General features: G+C 44.3%; 1 protein-coding gene across 2 annotated transcripts in view; it reads right to left on the bottom strand.

Annotated features, from left to right (window-relative positions):
• KIAA1210 overlaps positions 1–15,708 on the bottom strand; it is a 42,050-nt gene that overhangs the window by 11,066 nt on the left and 15,276 nt on the right. Inside the window, exons 3-8 of one of the 2 annotated variants that reach the window (XM_081178974.1) lie at positions 13,105–13,178; positions 10,152–10,323; positions 8,193–8,289; positions 6,555–6,713; positions 1,325–1,390; positions 301–510 (exon numbers count right to left, since the gene is read on the bottom strand). In XM_081178974.1, coding sequence (XP_081035100.1) covers positions 301–510; positions 1,325–1,390; positions 6,555–6,713; positions 8,193–8,289; positions 10,152–10,323; positions 13,105–13,178 — 778 coding nt within the window. The remainder of the gene's footprint in view (positions 1–300; positions 511–1,324; positions 1,391–6,554; positions 6,714–8,192; positions 8,290–10,151; positions 10,324–13,104; positions 13,179–15,708) is intronic. The other variant, XM_081178975.1, reaches the window with a different exon arrangement.

Here is a 15,708-nt window from a genome sequence, read left to right as displayed (position 1 = left end):
TTAAAAATAAATAAATCTACCAACCTACAAGAAGAAAACTAGCCCATCCCATTCCTTGTGAGGCTAGTTTTCTTCTTGCAATTAATAAAAAAGGCAACATTTCAAAATGCAATGCTCCCCATCAGTAACCCAAAGTAGTACAGTCCTTGCTGTCAGCTCAGAATTCTGATGCCTCACTCTGCTGCAAGCATTGACGAGATCTGGGCAAGAACATTCTTGGAGCAGAGTCCTGTGTGAATATCGTAACAAACAGGAAGGCTCGTAAGAGAGAATTTCTTCCAACCTCCAGAATGCACTTACTGAAATAGCTTGATTTTTGTGAGTGAAGGCTTTCTGCTTTCGTGGGTTTATTGCAATCTTGTGCTTGGCTGCTGATGTGTCGAGGCAGCCCAGCGGAGTGGGTGGACGGCTGAAATCAACAGGAAGCAAGTGGCAGTATGGCAAGGTAGGACTCCCAACAACTGCAGAAGGTTGTGGGCTAAGGGGTCTGGAGGCAGATTCTGAGGTGACCTGAAAAATGCAGACAGACAAGTTTAATAGGTTTCAGGCCTCCCCTATATATGTGATTATTGTGCTAAAAAACAACAACAACAATTTGGCCTAGATGGGCTCAGAAGCTAAAATACTCAGATGTAAGCACGTAACAAACATTATAAGTAGGTAAGATTCCACCTTTAGACCTGGGAAAATTACTGCACTGAAGTAGGCTGTTGTCCAATCAAGTGAGTGTAATATTGTTAATGGAGATTGCTGGACTACACACTTTGAAAGTTAAGGATTCCAATCCCCACAAAACTCACAGGCTGAACTTAGGTCAGACATTGGCCTAGTGTGCACAAGGTAGGTCCCATCTGTGCTATACTCTACATTTAAATCAACACCACACAATTTTAAACAGCCGTGGCTCCCCACCCCCTCCCCCGAAGAATCCCAGGAACTGTAAGTTTGTTCAGGGTGCTGAGAATTATAGCAGATCCCTATTCCCCTCAAAGAGCTACACTTCCCAGAGTTCCATTTAAAAGACCTATTTCATAATGCTACTAAAAGAAGAAGAAAAAGCAACAGACATGGCAATCACCCAGCACAAGCCTTATACATAAAACAACCAATTAAACCAAAGCACCATTTATTTCTACAGCTCAGTTTACAATTAGCACCACCCCCGATGGCACAATTTTTTTTAAAAAAAGACAGGTCATTTAGACCCATGTGAAGCTATGGAGGAATGGGGTCTGTCTGGTTCTGTGTGGGATTGAATTCTGCCACCGCAGGAAAAGTACAAAAGGCTGCTGCTTCAGCAGCAGCTGGAAAAATGGCTATTTACCTGGTCATCTTCACTGTCTGTGCCACCTAAACTCAAAGAGTTATAGCGCTGGGCAGGGATTGAGGACTGCAGGATAAAACAAGGGAAAGGGATAAGTCAGGGAAGCATGGGGCTGGTATGGCGTTCTCCAGGATGGCACATAAAAAGGACAGTTATGAGAAAACACAAAGGGGGTGGGGGGAGGAATGTCAATATAGCACCCATCTCTCATGCATTTATGACAATATTGCCGGCAGCTATCCTTGCACTGCCAAAATTGCTGCCACTAGGACAGATGGGGTTGTACTTGTTGCTATTACAGTGGTACCTCAGGTTAAGAACTTAATTCGTTTCAGAGGTCTGTTCTTAACCTGAAACTGTTCTTAACCTGAAGCACCACTTTAGCTAATGGGGCTCCCGCTGCTGCCGCCGCACGATTTCTCTTCTCATCCTGAAGCAAAGTTCTTAACCCGAGGTACTATTTCTGGGTTAGCGGAGTCTGTAACCTGAAGCGTCTGTATCCTGAGACGTCTGTAACCTGAGGTACCACTGTATATCCCACCTTTTCTCCAAGGAGCTCAAGGTGACATACACCCCTATATATATATATATATATATATATATATATATATATATATATATATATATTTGCTTTCGTAGATTTTCACGGGTATAGGAATGCAGGTTTTGGTGTCTTCGGGTGTCTTCCCGTGTAAGAGTTGGGGTGTCTAGGCGACGTTTCGACGAGATCGAGATAGAGAAACACCCTCACAACATGAACAAGCGTGACGACACGTCCCGCCTGCCAGACATCTGGAAATTAGCCCTCCCCAAAAAAACCGACACCAGAACCAGAGGCACACAGAACGCCATCTCCAATCAACCACACCAGACCCAAACCCAGACCCTCTCCACAGATAAAGTACAGACACCATCCAGTAGCCAAACCATAGTGGCACCTCCGGATGCTGCACCCCCCTGCAATCCCTACACAGATCTGGCTAGCACAGGGCACAAAACCACAGCCCGCCCCTATACACGAAGCCAAGCCAGAGCACAACTATTTGCAGTACAGCCATCTTCTCAGAAAAACTCTTCACAAGCTCAAGAGGTCAAGACACGAAAGCTTTAGCAACTAATCCACACCTAATGACCCTCCTAAGTGGTACTCAGAATATCACTCAAGAAATCACTCAAGATATCCCTCAAGTAATTAATGAACAAAAGAAGAAAAGGCACACTAACCTGGGAACTTCCTCTCTGCCCAGAACGTTGGAGGCTATACACCACACCCCCCCAACAGTATTTATAGGAACTCAAACACTGAGATCCTGCTCTGTTCCAGTAACAAGAAGCCGAAAGCACCAGCCTGAAGATGACGAGTGAGACCTCGTCGAAACGTCGCCTAGACACCCCAACTCTTACACGGGAAGACACCCGAAGACACCAAAACCTGCATATATATATATATATATATATATATATATATATATATATATATATTTGCTTTCGTGTATATATATATATATATATATATATATATATATATATATATATATGCTTTCGTAGATTTTCACGGGTACAGGAATGCAGGTTTTGGTGTCTTCGGGTGTCTTCCCGTGTAAGAGTTGGGGTGTCTAGGCGACGTTTCGACGAGGTCTCACTCGTCATCTTCAGGCTGGTGCTTTCGGCTTCTTGTTACTAGAACAGAGCAGGATCTCAGTGTTTGAGTTCCTATAAATACTGTTGAGGGGGTGTGGTGTATAGCCTCCAACGTTCTGGGCAGAGAGGGAGTTCCCAGGTTAGTGTGCCTTTTCTTCTTTTGTTCCTTAATTACTTGAGGGATATCTTGAGTGATTTCTTGAGTGATATTCTGAGTACCACTTAGGAGGGTCATTAGGTGTGGATTAGTTGCTAAAGCTTTCGTGTCTTGACCTCTTGAGCTTGTGAAAAGTTTTTTCTGAGAAGATGGCTGTACTGCACTTAGTTGTGCTCTGGCTTGGCTTCGTGTATAGGGGCGAGCTGTGGTTTTGTGCCCTGTGCCAGCCCGATCTGTGTAGGGATTGCAGGGGGGTGCAGCATCCGGAGGTGCCACTATGGAAGCCAGAATAATCATGGAAGCCATCGAGATAGAGAAACACCCTCACAACATGAACAAGCGTGACGACACGTCCCGCCTGCCAGACATCTGGAAATTAGCCCTCCCCACAAAAACCGACACCAGAACCAGAGACACACAGAACGCCATCTCCAATCAACCACACCAGACCCAAACCCAGACCCTCTCCACAGATAAAGTACAGACACCATCCAGTAGCCAAACCATAGTGGCACCTCCGGATGCTGCACCCCCCTGCAATCCCTACACAGATCGGGCTGGCACAGGGCACAAAACCACAGCTCGCCCCTATACACGAAGCCAAGCCAGAGCACAACTAAGTGCAGTACAGCCATCTTCTCAGAAAAACTTTTCACAAGCTCAAGAGGTCAAGACACGAAAGCTTTAGCAACTAATCCACACCTAATGACCCTCCTAAGTGGTACTCAGAATATCACTCAAGAAATCACTCAAGATATCCCTCAAGTAATTAAGGAACAAAAGAAGAAAAGGCACACTAACCTGGGAACTCCCTCTCTGCCCAGAACGTTGGAGGCTATACACCACACCCCCTCAACAGTATTTATAGGAACTCAAACACTGAGATCCTGCTCTGTTCTAGTAACAAGAAGCCGAAAGCACCAGCCTGAAGATGACGAGTGAGACCTCGTCGAAACGTCGCCTAGACACCCCAACTCTTACACGGGAAGACACCCGAAGACACCAAAACCATATATATATATATATATATATTCGTATATATATATATATGGATACCCTCATTTTCCTACTCATATTGAAATACTGCCCTTCAATGAGGCCAAACTTAGATTCACAAAATGTTTAGGGGTATGCGTACCCCTGCGTCCCCCCAGGAAAAAAGTACTGCATATACCCTTCTCCCGCTTTCCATTTTATCTTCAACAGTAACCCTGTAAGGTAGGCTAGGCTGAAAGACAGTGGGCAGCACCTAGGGGACTTCATAGCTGAGTGGGGAGTTGAACCCCTCCAGTGCTCTTCAGGAAAGGGCCTGCGCAGAGCAAGGATAAAGTTGTTACGTTTCAGTGCAAAGTTATGTTTGGTAAGTCCTAGCAAGGGTTTTCAATAAACTGCTGCTTCCAAAGCTTTGGGGTGCACTGGAAAGCTTTAGCCAAGTCTCCTTAAAGTTCTTAATCATGATAGCTAGCTATGGCCTCCAGCAGCAGAGGCAGCGGATCTCTGTTGCTATGCAACAACAACAGCGGGAGAGGACCCTTGCCCCCATGCCCTGCTTCCAGCCATCCCAGAGGCATCTCGCTTGCCACTGTGTAAAAGAGGATGCAAGACTAGACAGTCATTTGGTCTGGTTCAGCAGGGCTCTCCTGAGAGTTTTCTCTGTTTTGGCTTCATGAGACGTCTCCAAATCAGATTCGTATAAAAATGAAAGTAAAGAGGAACAGGGGCCTTAAAACCACAAGCTGCAATTTCTATGGGTGGTTTTCTGTGGGAAGAGTTCCCTATAAAGAAGGATTGACCGTGAAACCACTCTGAGCATTGTGGCTCTGTCAGGGAAATAAGGTCTCCTGGCAACACTCAAGCACCCTCTAGAAACTACGAATCCCAGGATTCTCTGTAGGAACTGTTTAAAATGGTATGATACTGCTTTAAATGGATAGTGCAGATAAGGTCTAACTTCAGGTCATTAATTTCAGTGATTCTACTCCGAGTAGGACTTCGTTGAATACAACCCTATGTTTCTTCCACGCTTCAAGAACACTCGGCATGCATTTCAGTGCCACCACTTTGTAAAAGACGAAGGGCTCCAGCAGACCAATGTCTTTCTCCCCACCAGTATTAGAAACTGAAATATGAAAGCTAGGAGCTAAATGGCACCTTAAACCTAAGTTATGGGCACAACAATGGAATGTTTAAGCACGCTTTTTAAAAACAAGAATACAAAGCTGAAAATGAATGAACAGCAGCTGAAATATTATGTTCATTTTTCACATGGTCTAGCCCTTCCCTTGCCCACCCCCCTAACATTCTTAAGAGCGTCTCTTCTCCAGCCTTCAGAGAGTAACCAGAAGTAGGGAGGCAGAAAAAGGTCCTCCTTTCCTTCCACTCTGCAGTTTTAATCTGAAATCTTAGGCACAGTACTACGCCCAGAGCTCAGAAACTGCTCGCGTTAATGAAATTCCCTGTCGCAAAATGCGCCAAGAACAATGAGAGTTTCAAACCCTGCTCCCTTCCCTTATTCATATACATGTATATGTATATCAGTAGCAATTTAGTCATGCTGGCCACATGACCCAGAAAGCTGTCTGTGGACAAATGCTGGCTCTCTCAGCCTGAAAAGCAAGATAAGCACTGGACTTAACTGTCCAGAGGTCCTTAACTTTTACCCTTTAACACACACACACACACACACACACACACACACACACACACTTTTCTTTGAGGACTGGATTAAAAGGGGGTGGGGAGGGAAACCACCATGACCATAAAGATTTGGAGCACTATCAGGATTTGTCCAAATTAATATTAAATAAAGCTGGAATGGAGGAAAAGGAAATGAAACGTGTAGTGAAACATTTGCTGTTGCCTGCCAAATGGCAGAGGCACCACACCTCATGATATAATAGACCTATTCGGGCATTATCCTTCACATGATTAAACAGTGGTGCCATGGTTAAAACACTGCAGACCAAGGTTTAAATCCCCACTCAGCCATAAAGCTCATGGCGTGCTCTTGGGCCAGTTATTCTCTGTTAGCGTAAGCTACTTCACAGGGCTGTTGTGAGGATAAAGCAGGGATGGAAGGGGAGGGAGAACAATGTACTATGCCTTGAGCTACTTGGAGGAAAGTGGTAATATAAATGCAACACTACAATTTAAAATGTGTGGAGAGAGCAGGGCTGTGAGTGTGGCACTGTATGTCCTCATCCCCTGTTGGAAGCAGCCTGCTCTAATGCATGAAAGCTGATCATTCCCAGTGACTGGAACACACACACACACACACACACACACACACACACCATGCAGGAGAGGACAGGGGCCAGCAGCATACCCCACTCCCTCTTCCCACACCTCAAGATCATTAATAGTGTGAGGGGAAAGTGCCCCAAAAGTGCTCTTCTCTATTATCCCTTGTGTTCAAAAGGGCACAGCACATACCTTGTTCGCAGAACAAATCAGAACATCATGGAGGGTGGAAATTCCCTTAGGACTTCTGGGTAAGCCATCGTCTTCCGAAATGCCACCCACCTCTTCCATTCTCTTGCTGGGGATAACAAGCGGTGGCGATCGAAACACGAGGTTCGGCTGTAACTGAAGCTGTTTGGGTGGAAGGAAAGGAAGGAATAAAATTACACAGGAGTCGTCAAACATTTTTTTCAACTAGGAGGTGCAGCCCTCTTGGCAAGTACAATACTGCTAAGGTTGCTTCGGTTTCCATTCTACCCTTACATTGCAACCTGGGCCAGCCCAAGAGAGTTTGCTACCTGAAGCCTAGGACAGGATGGTACTCTTCATTTCCACAGCTCTATATGCATTCAAAACCAGCTGTCCTGAGAGTTTAATTGCTCTTCAGCACTGGCAATGATAGCATCCTCCTCCACTGTACCTGAGGACAGCAGGCTAGCTTTGTGGGCAACAGGATGGGACAGACCTTGGAGGACACAAACGTAATAATATTCCTATTGGATCAAGTACATCCTGGCAAATTCAGTTTGCACCACTGAGGTCGACTTGGAGCTCATACATGTCAAATCCACTTCCACACAAGGCTGGACTTTTTACAATAAGGAAACTACTGGGGAAATGCAATGGGAAGTGTGAGATAACATTTGATCAGTACAACATCATCTAACCTCCCAGCAAACAAATCTCAATAAACAGGTCACCTGGAAGTGACCAAACTTCAGAATGTGATGATGGCTGCAAAAACCAATAACTTCAGTTTTTATCGGATATGGAGGGCAAGAAACGAGTTCCTTGTGGTTACAATTGTATTGGGCATAGCTTGTAATAATAATAATAACATGCACATTTCATGGAACATGGAGACAGGGGAGAAACGTTCCAAAAGTTGATCTCCAGCACTTCAAAGAACTCCTGGTGGGTAACTGAGTCCTGCTGTGTGGTCTCTCTAAAGCAGTGTCAATTGGCCTGAGCTCTGAAATCTGTGGCATTTGTATCAACCCAATGAAAAATGTGCTCATTCAGAGAACACACACACGCGAAAAAGGAAGGGGCAGAAATGAGCCAGCGGTGGCTGTACAATATCTTCATTCAGACAAATGTCTTGATGCACATCCTCATGTGGAATTTGCATATATCCACAGCCACTCAAAGAATGAGTTCTGACTTGGAAAAGGAAGTCGCTTTTGCTATGCTGAAATGCTTTAATTTGCCATGCTCCCATCCTAAAACATGACAACCGTGTCTCTTACTAATAATGGCACAGGCTTGGCAGCAAGCATGGGCCCAGAAGTCATTTTTCCAAGATACATGATAAAGGAAAAAGTTGGAAGACTGAAGGGTGGTGGGGAGGTGTCCCAACAACTGTCACTCCCCTCCCACCAAGCTTTAAAAGACAAGACTGAGTGAGCTCACTTGCGAGATTCTCTCGCCTTATGAGGCCACCATGCATTGAAACACATGCTCCTCCTTGGTGGGTTCATATGATCCCACTTACAGTGGCAGCATCTGGTTCTCAGTGACAGAACTGTGCTGGAAGGAAAGGGGGATCCTGGAGAATCCTCAACTGAACCAAGAAACCACAACCCTCGGGAGAGGTGAAGGTCCTCTTACCTGCAAAGCTTTCACCTTCCCTGGAAAGGTTTCTGGAGAGGACACTGTGAAAACACTGTCGTGCGACAAGGCTTTGTTTCCCATGTTCCCTTTGGATCTGAAATGGGGAAGGGGGGCAGTTCAGACTTTTAAAAAAACTATATTTTAATGCTTCTTAAAAAATGTTTGTTTAAGTCACAGGCGGGGAAGCTATGACTCTCCAGATGATGCTGAACTCCAACTCCCAGCATCCTTAGCCACTGTCTTTGCTGGCAAGGGTTTATGGGGCTGATGGGAATTTGAGTCCAACAATGTCTGGATGGCTCCCATCTCTGCCTTACATTCTCCACATACACATACTAATTTTTACAACAGTCCTGTAAGGTAGGGCTGTCTTTCCTACATACCATGCACAGGGCACCAACGCTAAGAAATAGCAGCTTAAAAAGGCACTCAGAGTGTTCAAAGCTAAGCTGAGAAAGAGGCTTCCTGTGTCTTAGAGAGTAACTCCAGCTTTCCCAAGCTGGAGCCCCCGATATTGCTGAACTACATCTCCCATCATGCCTGACTATTGCTCCTACTTGTTGGGCTGATGGGATTTGGTGTCCAACAGCATCTAGAGGGCACCTGGTTGGGTGGGTCTGCCACCAAAAGTACTTTATTTATTATAACTCTTATTTTATATATACTTAAGAAAACTTACTTGCTGTGCTTCTACAAGTAGCAGCCAAGGTGGCTTAACCATAAAAACCATAGTAACATAGAAAACAGGGCAGGACCCAGATAAATAATCAGAGGCTGTGAAAGTCCTTTGTAGGGGACCCTGGAGAACTGCCATTGCTGAGCTAGAAAGACCAGTGGTTTGACTCCATGGCAGTGGTTTCTGGTGCCCATTGGGAGGGTTGGGGCAGAAAGCAGGAAGCCCAACAGTAGGCGAAGCAAGACCCAACGACAGGCACAGCCAACTCTTCCTGGTTTTGTTCTCATCCTCTTCCCTGTTGAATTCTGCAAGGGCACCGTTGAGACTAAGGAGGAGGCAGAAGCTGACACACAGTGCCATCTACTGTCTTGCTTGTTAGTAAGAAGGCAGGAAGGTGGGGGTCAGAGTGAGGTTGGTGGAGCAGTGCACCATTCATCCTAATAGACTAGTTTCCACTGCTCAGAGGAGCAGGCCTCCTTGGAATGTGGGGGACTCTCCTTTGCTAGAGGTTTTTAAGCGCAGAGGCTAGAGAAGCAAATAAGCATGTAAGAAGATCTCTGTTGAGTCAGAGCTTTCTTGTCCAGCATTCTGCTCTCACACTGGCCTGCCAGACTGGCCTGCATTGGCAAGGCGGTCAGACTAGAGGACCTTTGGTGGCCCATTCCAACTCTGTGTTTCCTGTGTTCACTACTGCATACAACAATACACAATACAAAGCAGCCTTGGGGACTTTGTTCTTCGTGGAAATGTGGCCTAAAATAATACCTTGTATTAGTCAATAATACTGTGCACATCTGCGCTCTGTATTTTGGACTGCTGCAAGTTCAAGATTTGGCTATAGAGATCCTTTTTTATTCGTTGCAGAGTGTTGCCACTGTCTGCATATTGGAGGTGGAGGGATAAGGTCATGTTCCTCCCACAATCGTGGTATGAAATAGCTGCTCAGGCCATGATAATATTTCAGGTACCATATGATAACAATAAAATATTGACGAACCCACCTGCAGCACCCATGCTAATTGGTGCTGTCTGGGTGGATTTTAGACAACAGACGGTCAAATCCCATCTCTCAGCGCTTCTGAGCTAAAACAGTCCAGAGGGTGTGTTTTTTACTGCACTAGCTGTTTTGAGGCACGCTGCAAATGGAAAAGAGGAAATTCCTGGCATTCCAGCTGCAGCGCTGGGATTTGTTTGTGCACCAGCATGAATGAAATGTGTAGCTTGCTGTGGGACAATTCTTACTTTTAACCTGTTGCTACAAGACGATTGCACTACCTTACCCAGGCTCTATTGGCAAATGGAGTATGCAGGAATCAAGGTTTCGGATGCTGACATCACTACTGGATTGACTTGGCTTTAATTTTATTTCTCCCAGGGAGGACGGCTGCTCCTTGTTTTTCTTCTTCTTGGAGAAAAAGTTCTTAAAAGTCTGAAACCTTGATCTCTTCTTCTCTGCACAAAGAAAATTTTAGAAGTGTCACGTCAAAGCAGTTGGCATGAAGGGGGGAAACCTCTCTGGTGTTATAATGACTGTGAGAAAATGGAAGAGAACAGTATGTCCAACAAATGGCTGCCTGCTGTATTGTATTTTATTAAAGGTAAAGGTAAAGGGACCCCTGACCATTAGGTCCAGTCGCGACCGACTCTGGGGTTGTGGCGCTCATCTTGTTTTATTGGCTGAGGGAGCCAGTGTACAGCTTCCGGGTCATGTGGCCAGCATGACTAAGCCGCTTCTGGTTAACCAGAGCAGCGCACGGAAACGCCGTTTACCTTCCCGCCGGAGCGGTACCTATTTATCTACTTGCAGTTTGATGTGCTTTCGAACTGCTGTAGGAGCAGGGACCAAGCAATGGGAGCTCATCCCGTCGCAGGGATTCGAACTGCCGACCTTCTGATCGGCAAGTCCTAGGTTCTGTGGTTTAACCCACAGCGCCACCCACGTCCATTGTATTTTATTACTTCATTCTTATTATACTGCATTGGTTTAAAATATTGTTTGTTTATAAATGGCACTTTTGTAAGAAATATAGCAAGGAAGCGTACAGCTTAAAGACCCAACACTGTAATACCCACAGCAATTAAAACAGGTGTTGGGAAACTTTGGCACTCCAGATGTAGCTGAGCTACAGTTCAACTTCCCTGGCTACTAGCAATGTTTGGTGGTGCTGATGAGAGCTGTAGTTTATTCACTTTGATTTGATTTGTTTGATTGCTGTTAGCAGCCCTGAAGGAAATAATAATAATGTGATGGAAAAGCCATTTATAGCCTCCACTCCAGCTGAAGATTTCAAGAACAATACACAAGATTATGCTAAAATACCACATATTAACAATGCACGAAACTAGTTCAGCTGCTTCCTTAATTAGCAGTGGTAGCTTTTTGAAGGCTCATGCCCTGCTAGATAGTAAAAGTTTTGATTTTTTTTCAATCGGCAGCAAATATGGATCTGTCTGATTTTGGAGAAAACTTACGCTCCTTCACATGCCTGGAAAACATTGGGCTGTTCTTCTAACAATTAACTCATACATTTGTTAAATGTGTAGATCATTACACATAATTCCATGCCGCCGCCACCCCCATTCTTTCCCTCTAAGATGAGAATTTTTCCCAGCTGCATCGCACATATCTTGGATGCAAAGAAGTCATGAGATGACCAAAACCTGTCTCGACACATATTCTATTATTTGACTAAACAGGGGCACCCGACATTTTAAAAATCCTCACAGCTGGTGGGCTCCTTCGAAAACAAAAGCATCACTTCAATGGGAATTCATCTCCTCCCCTCCCCGCCAGCTAATCATTTTGTCAGCAATGTTTTCTCTCTGCCTCGTGCCAGCATGCATGGCAGGGGCAAGATAGTGCCACCATCAGCTGCAGAGTGGCTTGCACAGTAACTGCTTTGTGGAGTGAACAATGACTCCAGGCTGCTACCTGCCCTCTCTCTCTGCCTTGCTCTGTGGGAGAGAGATGTCAGCCACAGCCAACATACTTAACATGACTTAAGCCACATAGTTTGGTGCAGATAGTGATTAGGCATCTTGATCTAAGAGACAGGGAAACTGGCAAAGCAGTAGACTTTGCAGGATCCGCTTTTGTTCATCACCAAACATGTTTGTGTTTTGGAGTTGCCAGGAATTCACAGTTAAAGGCTTCCATAAACAGTGTAACATCAGGGTATCTTAAGGACAACCATACACAGTCCATAGTTTGGTGTGTGCCGTGCATGCGAGAAAGCAAAACACAGATGGTGGCACCTAGACTATAGGGACAACTTCTGGGGGAGGCTCATTTGCAGCCTGCCCCAAAGGATTTTAGACAGCAGATTTTAGACCCTACTACTAGGGATGGAAGGATCTGTCAATTTCAGGTGTTGTTGTTTTATTTCAGTTCTCTCAGTTTCAGCTTTCCCCCCGTCTTAAATCCAGTTCCCAATGCTTATGCAGCAATCTGCATTTTTTTAAAGTTCTAGTGAAAGTTTACTAGCATTTTAGTGTGAATCCCTCCTAAGAAACGTATCTTCGTATGCAGTTTTGGCTAATATACACATTTTTGCAAGAAACTTCTCCTAATTCATACAATGCATTTGAGAATTTGCTTTTCATGCACACTTTCCCCATATACTCACATTTTTGAAAAAATGCTGGTTGATACGGGGCACTGCAGCACAACATTTGGATAAGCATGAATTTTGAACAAGGGCTGCTTTTCAGTTCTCATATAGTTTTGGAAAGTGCAAATTTGCTAAGATACACCTTTCAATGGGAATTGAATCAAATTGCTCCCCCATCCCTAGCTGCTACTTTGAAAAACATTTTTGGACAGCAGTCAGCCAGCCATTGTTCCATGCTGCCATTCAGGCCTCTGTTGCTATTCATGAGGGCCATTCTAGAACAGCCTTCCCCAACAGAGTGGCATCCATGTCTTTTTTTGGACTACAACTCTCATCAGCACCAGCCATCATGGCCAATAGTCAAATGTGATAGGAGTGGTAGCCCAAAATTACCTAGAGGAACACAGTTCAGTAAGGCTATTCTAGGAGAAAAAAGAAGAAAGTAGCCCCTTGCCAGAGTTTCAGCTTACAAGAGAGAAAGTGGTGAGGAGTTTGGGAGTGGTGGCTCTGCTGCTGGCCAGGTACCATCAGCTTATTGGGGGTTAGTTCAGACTGACAGTTGCCAACCCATAGATCAGGACATCTTCAAAACAGACACCAAAAGTGCAATATATTTACTTACTTGAACATTCTTCCTCTGTCTCTTCAACCTCACATGGCTCTATCTCATACACTCCAGTCGCCATGACAGTCTCTCTGAAATTCCCAAGGATAAAACGAAAGATTACTTTAGATGTGAACACACTCTGAAGTACTCATGATAGACTGGGATATAGTTTCACGCCCAGCAAAGAAGGAAAACATTGTCTCTGATGCAGTCCTACAGAACCACTCTGTGCATACCAAACCGGGGGGGGGGGGGAGTGTAGGGTTATTTCACAGATATGTTTGCACAGGAGCTAAACGGTCTTTCCCTCACTTTTCAATAACACCCCATTCTCCAGCCAAAAACAACAAACAGCCTTGCTTCTCAAGAGGACATATACCACTTTTCAGGAAGCTGGGATCAACGTTCGCATTAAGAGGGGGAAGAAACAGTAAATGCTTAGAATGTTTAATTTTTTTTCTTTCCCGTGGGCAAAAGAATCTCACAGATCAGACTCTACAGCTTTTTTTTAGACTTAAAAAACCCCCACCTCTATGCCAAGGGGTTAAAGGATCTACATAACGGAGAATATGAGCTATCACTCAATAAATGGAAATACAGCAGCAACAGCAGAAAACAGCAGATGTGAAGACAGAGCATGAGAATCAACAATATGCAGATAAGAAGCCAGGTCATTTAGAAATAAATTTAAAAGAAACAGGACTGTGTCTAACCCCCCTCAGAGCAGGGACTAAAATAGGAACTTATCCTTGCTGTCCATATCTGATTTGGCTGCATATTTAGAAGTATTTGTTTTCGCATTGTTGTGACACATATTCTGTACAAAAATTTATTGGTCTGTGACTGTATAAAAAACAATTATTCTTCTTCAAAGTGGAGAGGTTTCTGGCTAACCTAACTACTGGGTTCATTAAAGGACTAGGCTCAAGTCCCACCAGATGATAGCAGTGGAAACTGGGGGCAGATCTGATCCAATGGTGCGGGGGAATGAAAAGATAGATATAGCCACAGAGCTCCCTCATGTAACTAACTTTCTAAACTGATGTGCTTTATTATAGGGTCCCTCAGCTCGGTGCTGCAAAAATCCCAGTTCTGCAGTGCAACCACCGGACTGCCCTTCCATCATGCCCACATACCAGAGAAGTCAGAAGGGTTGCAGACTTGCTTAGCTTGCAAAACACTCTCCTCCGCAACCCACCATCTGCTTCCTTTCTTGCATTTCTATGCAGCTGACGGCAGAGGTCCAAACAGGCTTCAGCCCTGATAACAAGGTTCAGTGCTACATCCTGGGCAGCCCCTGCCTTTTCCTCATTCTCCTGAATTCTGCCTGGTATCACTGGCGAGCTACCAAGTGTGCTTGTGGATCCTAATTTTATTCCAGGAATGGAGAATCTTTAAATGTTGTGGGCATGCTCATGTAAGGAAGTAGGTACCATCTTAAAAGAAGGTGTGCCTTCTTTTAAGATGGTACCTAGCAGTTACAGTTTTTGAGTTGCAGCCAACTAAGTTTTACTTGAAATTGATGGGCCTAAGCTGTGCCCGTCAATAGGTCTACAGTAAGGAGGACAAACACTTGATACAACCCTTTATATAACTATTGTATTAAAAATAATGAACTTTTTTGAAATGTGCTGACTAATAATCCAGTTAATCTTCTAATCAGTTAAAAGAAGGTTTTAGAATCAATTAATATAACCAATTAATCAATTACAAGTTGCAAACCATGTATACAATTTCAAGCATATATTCACAATCAAAGGGCCAGGAAGCTGCTTGAAAACTTTTATGTATGTAAAGAGGACAGCTGAAGAAGTTCAATTCTGCACTTATTCTGACATCCTAGACAGGAGCCAGAGATTCTGTCCCCCCAGATATTGCTGGACTCCAAGCCCCATCAACCGTGGCCATTGGCCATTTTAGCTGGGGCTGATGGGAGTTGTAGTCCAAAACATCTGGTGGCACACAGCTTCCCCAATGCCCCCCCATCCCACGTTCTCATGTAACTAAAGAATACACACATTCCAGGCTATAGGTCACATTCTGGGCTGAGGTAGGTCTAAGATGCCAAGCTCTCTCTTAAGTATCACAAATATAATAAGATAATAATAGCATTAAGAAAGTCGAGTTTAGCAGCCAAGTGACATTCAATATTAATGAAAGCATTCTGTTAGGATCATTAAAAGGTCATGTTGGCTTTTTTGCAAATATCAATGGACATCACACTCAAATGAGCTCTCTGGGTGCACCACAAAGGCTCATACAATTCCTATAAAAAGGAATTTGATTAAATACAATTACACATTAATGTATTAGGAGGAGGAGGAGGAATAGTAGTAAGTAGAAGTACATCTGTATGGAGAAGTGTGTGTGATTTTCCCGCCATTCACATTGAACAGGCTTTACTGCAGTGCCTTTTATTGCTGGAGAGAGTTTTGTGTGTGTGTTCATGTGCAAGTAAAACAAAATCTAATAGAAAACAGCTGGTTTCGTGGGTTTCCCCCTTTAAAAAAATGTAACAGGAGGAAATGCTTTTCATACAATTACACAGGCTTAGCTGGGGAAGCCAAAGGGAATGAAAGACAAGGCAAGTCTCTTTGGTGAAAGAAACGAAAATAAATG

Source organism: Podarcis bocagei (genome assembly GCF_964188305.1).
Source record: "Podarcis bocagei genome assembly, chromosome: Z".
Classification (NCBI taxonomy): domain Eukaryota; kingdom Metazoa; phylum Chordata; class Lepidosauria; order Squamata; family Lacertidae; genus Podarcis; species Podarcis bocagei.
The sequence above is the reverse complement of the archived record's forward strand: the minus strand, read 5'-3'. Positions and strand labels throughout refer to the sequence as shown.